The sequence below is a fragment of the Excalfactoria chinensis genome, chromosome Z (genome assembly GCF_039878825.1).
Source record: "Excalfactoria chinensis isolate bCotChi1 chromosome Z, bCotChi1.hap2, whole genome shotgun sequence".
In the NCBI taxonomy this organism is placed as follows: Eukaryota; Metazoa; Chordata; class Aves; order Galliformes; family Phasianidae; genus Excalfactoria; species Excalfactoria chinensis.
In genome coordinates, this window is record NC_092857.1 from 15,406,690 (window position 1) to 15,419,595 (window position 12,906).

The 12,906-nt window shown below is 38.6% G+C and overlaps 1 protein-coding gene across 1 annotated transcript in view; it reads left to right on the top strand.

Annotated features, from left to right (window-relative positions):
- ITGA2 (integrin subunit alpha 2) overlaps positions 1-12,819 on the top strand; it is a 61,945-nt gene extending 49,126 nt beyond the window's left edge. The window contains exons 22-30 of the mRNA XM_072359538.1: positions 74-150; positions 243-326; positions 2,770-2,872; positions 3,762-3,872; positions 4,347-4,451; positions 4,736-4,849; positions 7,047-7,136; positions 9,987-10,103; positions 10,829-12,819. Of these exons, the coding sequence (XP_072215639.1) occupies positions 74-150; positions 243-326; positions 2,770-2,872; positions 3,762-3,872; positions 4,347-4,451; positions 4,736-4,849; positions 7,047-7,136; positions 9,987-10,103; positions 10,829-10,918 (891 nt within the window). The 3' untranslated portion in view covers positions 10,919-12,819. The remainder of the gene's footprint in view (positions 1-73; positions 151-242; positions 327-2,769; positions 2,873-3,761; positions 3,873-4,346; positions 4,452-4,735; positions 4,850-7,046; positions 7,137-9,986; positions 10,104-10,828) is intronic.
- The last annotated feature ends 87 nt before the right edge of the window (positions 12,820-12,906 follow it).

Genomic DNA, 12,906 nt, shown 5'->3' on the forward strand with positions numbered 1-12,906 from the left:
AATTACGTTGTAACCTTCAAGTTCTATTGGTCTTGTATCATCATTTACTCTGTATTCCTTGTTTCTCCCATAGGTGTCTTTTGATATTAGTTTTGATTTTAACTTGAAGAATCTTCAGAATATGGCAGTTCTAAGTTTTCATGCATTGAGGTAAAGTATTTTGTAAAGCAAATTATGCATTAGCAGAACAATTGTACAAAATAATATGAAAACACCTGATCAAAATATGTTTTGATGAACAGTGAAAGTAAAGAAGAGCAAGAACGGGACAACCAGATCAGCTTGTCAATTCCTTTGCGGTACGATGCAGAAATTCACTTCACAAGGTATGTTGAATAATGGAAGGAGTCGCTGTCACTTTTTCAAAGGCATGAAAACATAGAAACAGTCTTGAAAGACCACTGAAAGTATATTGAAATTTTGTTCTGTTCTCATTTTGGAAGTCATGAGAAATTCCCATGGCTTTCCTTTCCACTCCCACCCTACCTACTGTGGCAGCAGAAGCAGCACACCCTGCTCTCCCACACGCCCAGGGCTGGGATCATCAGTCTGTTCCTCCCCTTGGGTGAAAGCTGAGGCTGCTTCGTGTGGGATGCTGTATCCTGAGAAATGCAGTCTGTGAGTAGAGCCAGTTAGCCAGGGGGAGAGAGATAGAGAAAAGACTCCATCAGACTCATCCTGACTTCAAGCCTTTGAAACCTCTATTTTCAGCCCTGGGAACATTCAGTGATTTGGGATGCACTGAAACAGTAGTTAGTCTGAAAGCAGTGCACACAATAATAATTCCAGTTAGAGTTTAACTGAAATTAAAAATGAAATGAAAATACACTAGTTCAATTCTCAGTTTAAGATGTGCTATTTTACTTTCCATCAAAGGGAGGTTATCTTCGCCAGTTGCTGAATTTTTAGATAAAATTTATGGAGCTATACTTGATGCACACAGTCACCAACTATTGGTGGGGAAAAAAAAAACAAAACAAAAACAAAAAAAAAAAAAAAAAAAACCTTTTGCATCCCAAAGCATTTCAAAATCAATAAACATAAAGTGGTATAAAACAAATGGCAGTTATTCAAAGAGTGACAGAAATGTGAAAATGAGAAAGCTGTTTAAAAATGCACAGCAATGGTGAATTTAGGAAATGAATATTCCAAGGCCATAACACAAGAAATACATGCAGTGACCTGACCTTGAATCTGGATCATAGCACAGAAGCTTATTTTAATAACCTGCATTGCAATTGCAGTTTCAGCATTCTAAGGCCCTGGGCTCACCACACTTGAATCCACCAGTTCTAGAGTCTGGCAGAATTTTTCCAATTTTTGTAGTTGCTGAAAAGCATGCATTTAGGCCAGCAATGCAACTTCTTTCAACTCCCTGGGAAAGTCACAGGAGACTTCAGTAGAAGAAGAGTGTTTGTTATTCAAGTTGGCAGGAGCACAAAGACTACAGAAGGATTTGAGTAGGTGGCAATCGCACCAAATTAAGGAATAGCTCAGTAGGAATTTCAGATGGTGCAAAGTTGATTCAGCAAATTTATTTTAGCTGGCAAATAAGTACAGAAAAGCAAAAAACAAACAAACAAAAAACAATAGGCAGAGAGCTTATAAAAAAGTTGCTCCAACGAAAAAATTGAGTTTCAAATTCACCTGCATCCCTTGAAGTATCAGAAAATGTAATTTCCTATGCAAGTCAAGGCATGAAGGAATCTCTACTGTCAGAAAAGTTTTTCAGTTATTCTTGGAGATGAACCAGCTTAAAAGAACTGAAGGAAGTACACATTAAAGCAATGTGCAACTTTAAATGCTTCTCTTGGATTTAGTAACTCTTAGCAAATATCAGCATGGAAATAGTTCCCTCCTCTGACAGGTATTTTAGTGAGTAACAAACTTTTTAAACAAGAACAGAGAGAAAAAGTCATCTCACTGCAGGGAGGCCTTTCTAGCAAAAAAAGCTTTTGATATGGGTTTTCAGAGGTGGGAATCAGTCTTATCAGTGACAACAGCAAGGAGAGGAAGTAGATACTTTGCAAACTAGAAGAACTGGAGATTCGAGCAATAAGAAAGAGTAAGAGCCCTGCGGGGAAAGGCCTCATGGGAAAAAGCATGGAGGATCACAGAGGGGCGTTGGCGCAGTTGGAAGAGCACCTCAGGAACTGCCTCAGGAAGCGCCTCTGTGAGATTGCACATTAATTTGGCATTGTATGCACAGATGTTACTCAGATTAAATGGATAGAGCACCACTGCTCAACAGAAGGGATCTGTAGTTTGTGCAAGACAGAGCTGCTAGAAGGAGTCATGATAGCTTCTGCTCCTTGATAACTCACTTCCCATATTCTACTTTTTTAACTTATTGAGTAACCTCTCTCTAGGATGAAGACTATAAAATTCTGAGATGTTTCAGCAGAGGAGTTGCTCACAAGGAGCACATAGAAGCAATTGTTTACACAGGGATGCTTTTTCTTTGTCTTTGACCATGGTCCCACCTGGTTGAATGCCTGAAACATGCACAGGCCCTCCCACCATGTTCTTCTATCACATACCTCACTGTGCTGCTGGCCCCACATGCTTGCTTGGGTTTGGACTTCAGTATAGTTCTTCTTTTCTCAACCAAATTTGTAAAATTCACAGACCAGTACAAGTGACTGATTTTTCTTCTCATTATGCTTTTGACCCAGTTCACAAACTTAAAACAAACCAAAGCAGATCCCGTTGCATATGTTTTCAAAGTAGCTGCCAACTGAAATGTATTGTTTTGTGGTTGTTAACTAGGGTTGCCAGCATCAACTTCTATGAAGTATACTCTGGTCATAACATTCCTTCCACTGTGAATAATTTTGAAGATATTGGCCCCACATTCAACTTCTCAGTGAAGGTTAGTAAATGTTTCTGGTTCTGGTTTGTGAAACTGCTTTACCACCTCCTGTAACTGGGACACAAAACACAGTTGAAGAAACAGTTCTTTTTCACTGTCTGATTTTGATGCTTTTGAACCAGTCAAATGGAAAAGAAAAAAAAAAAAGAAAAAAAAAAAAGCAAATAGCTGGAGGATAAATGCTTACAGTCTTACGAGGTCAAGAATGAAATTTGCACTTAATGCATGAGTAGGCTGGGGAGGGATTGGTCCTGCATTGTTTATGTATTTGGAAGATGGTTAATGCTTAACTTCAGTCCAATTTACACCATTTGTTCACAGAGCATATTTGTCTTCTATTCACTTGACAAAGGAAAATAAGTCTTTGCAGGCTTGGACTTTGAAATTTAAGTTTGGCGAGGGTTAAGTGCTCAAACCAGATGCAAGAACTAGCCAGATCACAACATATATTACATACCTCAAAAAAAAACCCTACATCCAACTATGAAACGTGGAAGACACTTAAATTATATTCCATTTACATTCCTGTAACTGCTGCTGTAAAGGCTTATTGGCCGTGGTAGAATATTTGCTCTTCAAAAAAAATCTCACTCAGTTAATAAGATGTTTGCTAAGGAAACAGACTGATACCTAAAGCTATACTGCATATTCAGTACTCCTGAAGGTGTACAGGATAGTACACTTTCCATTAGGGCATACTGTCATTATTTACCCTATAAAACTTTATTTACCCTATAAAAATATATGTTATGTATTAACATAAAAGTATTGATGCAAAAAGAATCCTGTTCTTTCTTAATAATCCTTAATTTGGTTTTCTTGTGCTGTACCAAATGATTTATGTGTATGTAGGTATCGCTACCTAAATTCTAAGTTATTTGTTTTGCAGGTAACAACAGGAAGTATTCCAGTGAAGATGGCATCTGTGAAGATCCGTCTTCCAGAATTAACCAACAAAGACAACCCACTGATGTACATAACTGCAGTTGACACAGATCAGGTGAAGAACTGAGCCATATAAGCTGCCATGTTTTGAGAGTTAGCAATCAGTATGTACATCAGCCTTCAGAGCGTGGCTGAAATTTCTTTTTGTCTCGTAGTCACAAATGGGAAAGGCTGGGGGAGGACCAGACCACCACCAGTACACTAGTCTAGTCCTTGGCAGATGCACAACCGAGTTTTCATATTACCCTGGAACTCTTCAACTAGATTCTTCTCCAAGCTCCTCAGAGAAGAATAGTTAAAATGGAATTTTTTGATCAGCACCAAACTTTCAGTATGATCTAGGAGGAAAAAAATTACCTAAAGAGCAGACTAAAAAATATATTGTCTGCTGGTGTCTAAATTATCCAGTATTATATAATTTACAGCCCGTAACTTCACAGTCACCATGCCATCAGGAATGTATGGTATTATGATGACTGTAAACTTCAGAGTATGCCAACCAGTTTTAATTCTGCTGTCTCTCTCCTAGACCAGAGGTGTTACTTGTCAAGTTCAGATAAATCCACTGCAGATAGGAAAAAGACCTTACTCTGCATCTTTCAAGAAAGAAAACCTCAGAGCTGTGAAAGAGCTGGTAAGTAAGAACCAGGATGTGGGTGCAGGGCTGACATTTGCTGCTACACCTGTAGGGATGGCTGTGATGGCCATGGCATTACTCACCTGCTGTGCAGGAGTGATGTTCTCACGCATACTGTATCTGCCTGAGGGAGAAGAAGCGCTGTGTGTTCTTCACTGTGTGCATACAGTTAACGTGTGGGCGTGGGGCAGTAAAATTTCTACCTACATGTTAAAGAACCATTACTTAAAGTGTAATTTATAATGCATGCCATTGTCTCTCCTTACTGTTTCCCCTGGAAGAACTGTAAGAGTGCAAAGTGCAGTACCATCACATGCAAACTGGAAGACCTCATGCTGAAGGGAGAGTATTTTGTGAACGTGTCCACCCGAATCTGGAATGGTACCTTTGCTGCTGTGAGTACCACTAATGTATTTATGAAGGAACCCAAGTATTTTCAAGTTCTTGATGCTTTACAAAGTTCATTAAAGAGAACTTTCCAGTCTAAAAATATTTTATGTTATTGTGTTTGTGTTGATTGAGAACTTAAACCAAGAAGTAAGGAGTAAGTCTAGGTAATGGAGCTGGTAACCTTCATTTCAGCAAAAAAATCTAGGAAAATGCAACAATAATGTAGACCTTCACAGCTGTAGAAAACATTTTCTGCATCTGTTAAATTAATTTAAGGGGAACTACAGCTCCACAAAATTCAGCATAAGAGAGCAAAGTAGAGTGTAGTCATAGCCTGGAAAACAATATTGCTTTTAGCTTTTGAACATCATAGGCTACATAGCGATCATTTTAAGTCACATCAAAATAGGAAAAGCCTATTAGCTCTGCCAGTTAGTTTGTTAGAGAAGGCGTGTAAAACTTTTAATTGACTTTTTGTTTTTATTAGAGTTGGCGTCAAGGAAACTGTCCTTGCTTAAAGAGCTACAGGATGCTTAAAAATATCCATCAATAATACCTTGACTTTCCCATTTTATATCATCATGTGTCCTCCAGGACATTAGTCATCTTGAATTACCAAACTTTTGAATAGAGACCATGTTGGCTTTTCAGCTAGGCACCTAACCAAGCTATCTTAGAGACCGAGGTTTGCACAGAGCATCAAGAACATGACGCAGTCTCATTACCCTGTCTGGCAAGTCTGATGCAGGTACTGACATTTAACAGCAGGGTTGCTGTCAGCTTCAGCATTCAGCTCTTAAAAGGAAAAGGTCAGGCTGATAATGTAACGTACTTATGCAAGTATGTGAAGCAAAGCATCTGCCTGTGTTTAAAGATGGTCTTTTTCAAATTGGCTGGGTCAAGAGCATTTGTTAGTGCTGACAGATGTGCAGAAGGTGGAGACCCAGATAAAAGGCTGTCACTTGCACAAGACAGTGCCTAGAAACAAATTGTTTACCACTCAGAGATGAGAAGGGAAGATGGAAAATGACAGTTTTCCTCTCATCTCCCATTTTGTTGTTTTCTATTTGACTGTCAACATTCAGTGCAAATACTCCTACTAACAGCCAAAAATACAAGTCATCAGCCTTGTCCAGGATGAGGACAGATTTCCTGGTATGCTCCTGCTAAATAAAGCAGAGAAAGATGTGTTTAGGAATTGGGAAGGTGTTTTGAAACATGGTTGGGCAGATTTCCAGATATCCAGGTTTGCAGGACAGTCAGCCATGGTGCAGGCATGCTGTATGCTGCAGATGGGCCATTCAGTGCACACTGATGGCTGTGGGATCACAATATCACACACTTCCTGTGGTCAGACCTACCATACCTGTACCTGCAATGGCGGTAGGGTTTTCAGTACCAGAGAAATGGTTGAGGAGGCAAAAGGACAAAATGCTCCCTGCATCTGAGATGGCTGGCAAGTAGTCTTACAAACCAGAAGCTGCCTTCAGTGACACTGCAGGATTTGGGACCAGCATGCTAGCAGGACATGGGAGGTGGCATGGGGATAAGAGCAACACTGAGCTGGATACTTTTGCAGAGGAAGTGGTATCTGGCACATGGTTCCTTTTCAAATGGGAACTGGCCTGGATTTTTGTCTTCTTTGTTTAAGCTGAGGACATGATGTCAGAATTTAAGCAGTGGAGAGGAACAGACAGTGGTAGGAAAAAATAAAGGGGGAAAAAGAGAGAAGAATTGGGTAGAGTTCATGGGAAAAAAAAAAAGGGGGGGGGGGAAAGAACATCCAGTTTCCATTCCTTTCAAAAGCCAGAGAGATTTCTCCCTTTTTCACTGTCATATTTTTCTCATCACTTCCCAGCTATCAGCAGTGACAGCTTTGAAATAACTTTAAAAATAATTGAATTCTTCTATTTCACTTGATCTGTTAAAGAAGATAAAAGGGGGAGAGTTCTGTAGTTTAACTGTTAATAAATAAAAATAGCAAAATTAAGAAGTTGGGATTACATCATAATTCCTTTTATAGATGCATTATCTTCAGAGAAATAAAAAGAAAGATCATTTTAGTCTTCTTAATACAGTGAATTTTGTGCAGTTCTGAAGACTTATGAAGATTTAAAACAAGACTTTAGGATGTCTGTTTTCTAACTGAGTTGTCCTGTAACAGAGCTCTACAATTTTTGTTAATCTTATCTTCTCTTTCAGTCCACTTTCCAGACATTGCAACTCTTTGCTGAGGCAGAAATCAATGTGCATAACACTGATTTATTTATAATTGGAGAAAATACCCTAACTGTAAGTGATGAATAATTCAATATTTATTTATTTTTTATTTCTTGTACTGAATTAAACTGATTATATTAATTTCCAGTGTCATTCGGAAGTACATGGCAAATTTCAACCTCTTATGACGTATAAGTATGTTGAACGAATGTATCCTTTTGGCTACATACAAACTTCCATATGTTACAAATATGTTTTAATTTCATCTGACTGCTTTCTAAAGCCAGAGTTAAAATCTTCAGATTTTGAAGAGATTGCAGAATTATCAGCAAAACTCAGTTGAAGACTTAGGAATTTCATTTAGCGTCCTCTGCATGAAGAGATCAAACTTTGAACTTCTTTCTCCAAAAGAATTAATTGTTGTAGATAAGTAAGCTCTGGGAAACATTTTAGCAAATCTGGTTTCTAATCTTTCTTCTATAACTGTATTTGGTTTGAAGCTGGCAGACAGGTCTTTGAAGAACAAAGTGTAAGTTAGTAAGGGAGTCAAATATCTGCAAGAATATGTAGTATAGTCATTTCACGGGCAATGGAATATTTAGTTAAGTATGTACCAAGACAGTAACTGATTGACATATCTCAAAGTGATGATGAGATCATGTTTCAGTACTATTTTTGTCATTATTTTATCACGAATAATTCTGTTTTTGCAAAGAAACTCTAAAAAGATCCCTTTGTATCCAAGGAAACCTCTAATCCCAGAAGGGAAAAATATATGTAGGTCTGTAAGTAATGCCATGATTTTGCAGAAAAATTCCATTACCTCTATTTGAAGTGTGCTGAGTGTCTCTGTTTTGTGACATAGTATTTCTGCCAAAGATGAAACCCATTAACATAAAATACAAATATTCCACTTAATTGCATAGACTTTTTAGCTAGCTCATAGAGTACACTTGAGTGTGTATTCTTGTACAGCTGGAACATGATACTACCAAATTTGTATTTCCTGCACTGCTGTTGGTGATTTCAGAATTTAACTATTTCAGTGACACTTGATTTTCTTTAAGTCAGTTGACAAACAAAAGGTAGTTTTTCAGCCAACCTCTGAATTATCTGCAACTGAGACAGTAGATGAACAGACCATGAAAGTTATCCACATTATGTTCTGGAGATGTTTAGTCCCATCCTAACTTAATAGAATCTTGCCCTGTGAGAAGACTTGGTAAATGCGCCAGTTGGTAAAAGGTGTACCATACACTCTTCTAGGGCAAACAGTTCTCTTTGCCACCTCAGTCTTGGAGAGAGAATCCAGAACTGAACACATAGCTTGGCAGGCCAGAAATGATGGCCACTCTCTGTTCCTTCACACCTCCTTTGGAATGGGACCATTCAGTGGCAATCTGAGTTTGTTTCCAACTTACGCTGCTATTTTAGAAAAGCAGCCAGAGTGGTAGGATTCGTCCAACTTAGTATCTACATTAGAAATCCATACAGTAGTTAGCACTCCTATAAACTCTTATCAGTAGAAAGAATAGGTATATTTGAGGTGCAGTTAATCACAACAAGGTGATTGCTAAAAATAGGTAAGGTGAATTATGCCCTACAATAAGGCGTATCTTTTTCCATTGGAAGCCAAGGGCCATGTTATAGGTATAGTATTGGATGTAGGTATGGCATTATATGAGGTAAATTCCAATTAGGCAAACTGCACGTAGAAACGAGACTGGCTTTTTAAATTTAGGATGGGTTGGATTGCCATGTAGTCAAACTAATTAATATTACCTTGTGATGTTATGTGGAGAAACTGCTTGATACTTTTGCGTAAAACCTTTCAGATTCTTTCCACGTTGGGAAGGTCTGCCAACTGGAGGACAGATTGTTAACCTGCTATAATCATCATTACAGCTACTCTGTTAGAGAATATATAGAGCCAGCCTGCCCCAGTGAAATGAATACATAAAGCCACACCTAACATAGCAGTAGAGCTTTCCAGCAGAAATGACTTAAATCACTGAGATGTCAGCTCAGTGCAAGTTTCCCAGAAAGCTTAAGATTAAATTACACCAGACAAATGCACTGAGCAAGCAACCTCGAGAAAGTAAACTGACATGACTTCTTTTATCATGTTTCAGGAAGGGAAAAAAAATCTTCATGCTAAACACATGTCGTTCCAAAGATTTGACAGTTCATAAATACTACAGCAGTATCTCCCTGTGCCACTACATTATGTGAAACTAGATAGCTGGTCAAACACAATCCAACTAGATGGGATATCACCTGAAAATGAACTTCCAGACACTGTATGCTGTTCTGTGAGCTCTCTGGTATTTCTTGGGACGCACAGATGTCCTAGAGGCACTCCTGTTTGACCCCCATGTCTTACTGCAAATTCCTGAAGCTCAATCGGGAGAACACAGATTAACACTAGAAGATCTAACGATTGTTTCTTATGGCTGCCTACTACAAAGAATGGAGTCTAAAAACACTCGGTTGAAAGTAGTTCTTCTCTAGCTGATGCAGCTGAACTCTGTTTTGAGTAGATGCAGCTGTAAGCACAGCTATTCCCAGCCTGCATGTCAGTATCTCTGGTTTACCTAGTAGCAGTGTGTCCACACTCTGTGAGACAACTCTGAAAGTACCCTTTACTGGAAAGGCAGAAAGCTGACATGAAGAGATTGTTTCTATGACTATTGTATATGGCCAAGAGCGATGGAGGGTCTCTAATATTTAAATGTTCAGTGCTACCGTGGTGCAAGTAGGTGCCTGTGGACCCCAGTAAAAAGGTTGCCATTGTCTGGTGTGTTTCATTCACTGATCTTGGCATACATGTGTTACAGCTATCCTTAATAAGTACTTGATTTACAAATCTTGCTTTCCATGCTGTTAGTGATGTTAACCCCTACCACATCTCTCTGCTTTCAGATCCCAGTTACAATAATAAAGCCAGATGAGAAAGCTGAGATACCAATTGGTGTTGTGATTGGCAGTATATTGGCTGGACTCCTCTTGCTGTTGGTATTGGTTGCTGTTTTATGGAAAGTAAGTAGGTGTTCATATTCTTAAAAAGAAAAGCAGAAAGGGATAAGCACATGTGGGCTGTTTTCTTTGGAATCTCTCTTCATCAGAACTGAACAAAACTGCATATGCAGTTTAGTAGTAAGAATAATACTGGATTGGCTTTCCAATCTTGATGGGAGCTTTTAAAATCAAAATTTGAAGTGAATCACCATAGATACGGGCAACATGAAAATGATAAATGTGCTGCCAGTGCCTTAAAATGAGGGCAGCAGCATTTTTGTCTCTTCCCCCGTCTCCTCCCACAGCTCACCAACTGTATTTTCAGTGGGCAAGTCTGGGGAACAGAAGCAAGGAGACGATATATGCGGGACAGGCAAAAAAAACAGAGAAGGGTGACATCAAGTGGTTTACAGAGGATACCTTGATAAGAGGAAAGGAAAAGCTTTTGTGCATGCCATAGCATTGGTTCTTGGGAGACCCTGGCACACCAAGACAGCCTAGATATCCCTGTGTCTTGGCAGGGTGACTGGCTGCTCAGTGCCACTATTTTAACATTTGTTGCCCCAGTCAGGAAATTAAGGCCCAGCTTCTTTCACTCTACAGTTAGGAACTGTCTACAAATCAAACACTGCATGTGTGTGCATGCACGCATAATGTATTTCTTCCATCACAGTATTTAGCTTAACCTACAGATATAAGTACTGATGACTGATTGTAACATGGTGTTATTTCCATGCTCTTCACAGCTTGGCTTTTTCAAGAGACAGTATGAAAAAATGACACAGGATATAGAAGATATTGATGAAATTACAGAACTCACGAAAGACAAAGACTGAAGATGTATTATGTGGATAAAGAGAGATCTGAGCCACCAATAGAAATTGTGATCCAATCAGTTCTTCAGCTGGAGTGCCTTAAAGCTTAATAACATTTAAACATTTTTAATTAAAGTGTTGGGTTGTTTTTTTTAATAGATGGAAATATTTTACAGATTCTGCTCTATTATAAGAGTAACTGCAGGACAGTTTGTTGGTTTTGTTTTTACAGAAGTGATTTATAGTGCCTTTTCTTGTATATTTTTGCCTTTCAAACAAACTTAGCCCTTAGAACTGGCAGGTCCGGAGTTTACAGTAATGTATTGTGCCAGCAACACTTCTCCTGATCCACTGCAGAGTGAAACAGAACAATTTATTTCAGATTATTGTGGAACAGCATCAGTTCGTAATTCAGTTGACAAGTACCATATGTGTAAAGGACACTTTCTATTAAGTTGATGATGAATGTGTGGTGAATACTGCTTCCAGACTGGGAGAAGAAAACTCGATTTTTTCATTGACTAGCTCCATCCTTATTGTTTTACAGAAATTTGTACAAGCAAACCTTTGTCTTAACTAATCTATGAAGTGGGAACTATGTAAGAAGATGTCTATCTGTGTGCTACGGGGCAACTGGATGGGCATACTGTTCCAAAAGGCCACCATTTCCTTGCACTAAGGTCACAAATTATCGAAGTATAGTGTTTTTGGAAAATACTGCCAAATGATACATGTAACTGCCTTCTGAATACTGTCTGTAGGAAGAAAATAAGAATTTCATAACCACTTACATCATGTTCTCTGTCATGTTACGACTGGCTTTCAAATTTCATCTGGAGAAGAACTACCGATAATGTTACGCAGGGCTTTATGTGCGCACGCCACCTGACATCAGTTTAGCTTTTGACATAAATGGAGAACAGAGTCAAAATCTTGCCCTTAATCCTGTACTGGAAGATTTTGCAATCGTAAGAGCAGGAGGTGAGCTAAAGGGGATATGACTGAGGTGGTATGCACATGCTAGGGCAGAAGACGGAGAAGATCTTGTGGGTCTTTTCCAGCCTTGGTGATTCTATGATTCGAAGATAAACTGCACACTGCACTTGTTGCTGTAGCATCTCAGTGCCCTCCCAGAGACCAAAGTTCAGTGTGACCTACTTACTTGTCATTTTTTTTAAATTTGGTTCTTTGTCTTCATGTCTTGAAGAAGATAGTTGGTATTTTACATAGTAAAGTACCGTAAAGCTCTGCAGGAACTCTGAACACAAGTTGGGTCTTTGTGTAAGTTACACAGCTCAAATTTATCACATGCTGCCCAGTTTTAATGATAGAACAGTCAGAAGGCCCTGTAAGACTGGTAACAGTCAGGGGATTTGGCCTTCTGTCTGCCTTTCACTCTCATAGCTGGTGGTTACTTAAGTGCAGTTGTGACAGAAGACACATGTGTTGTCTTTATGGATGCTGCCACGTAACTAAGATTGTTTCTGACTTGATGTGATTTACTTGAAGAGTAAAACATTTAAATGTGCCTGACACGGAACCTGAAGTTACATTTTCTTTCCCCAAGAACTAGTTTGTAAATACAGTTAGGCACTTTTAGAATTATTTTCTGAGGGACATTTAAAAAATTACATTTGAGCATGTTTGGAAGTTTTATTCAATCTTCTTTTTAAATCACTAAAGATTAATCAGTCATGAGCCAATCATCTCTTTGGCAAATAACAGCTTCATCTGCAGTGACAGCTGGATTGTTCTCAGTATAATTGTATGTGTTTTGGATTTATTTTGTATCTGTTGGAGGTTACACATTTGTTCAGTTTTGTTTTTTTTTTTAACGTTCTGAGAAACAATCTGGATTCTGATCTCGACTGTCAGACAAGATTGTTGCCATTAGCTGAGTCTGTGACCAAAACAATTATTTTAAAATTAAAAAAAAAAAAAAAAAGCCATTGTTCAAACCTAAAGCATGCAGTCCTGACTTATAGTCACGAACCCTGCAAGAAAATGCT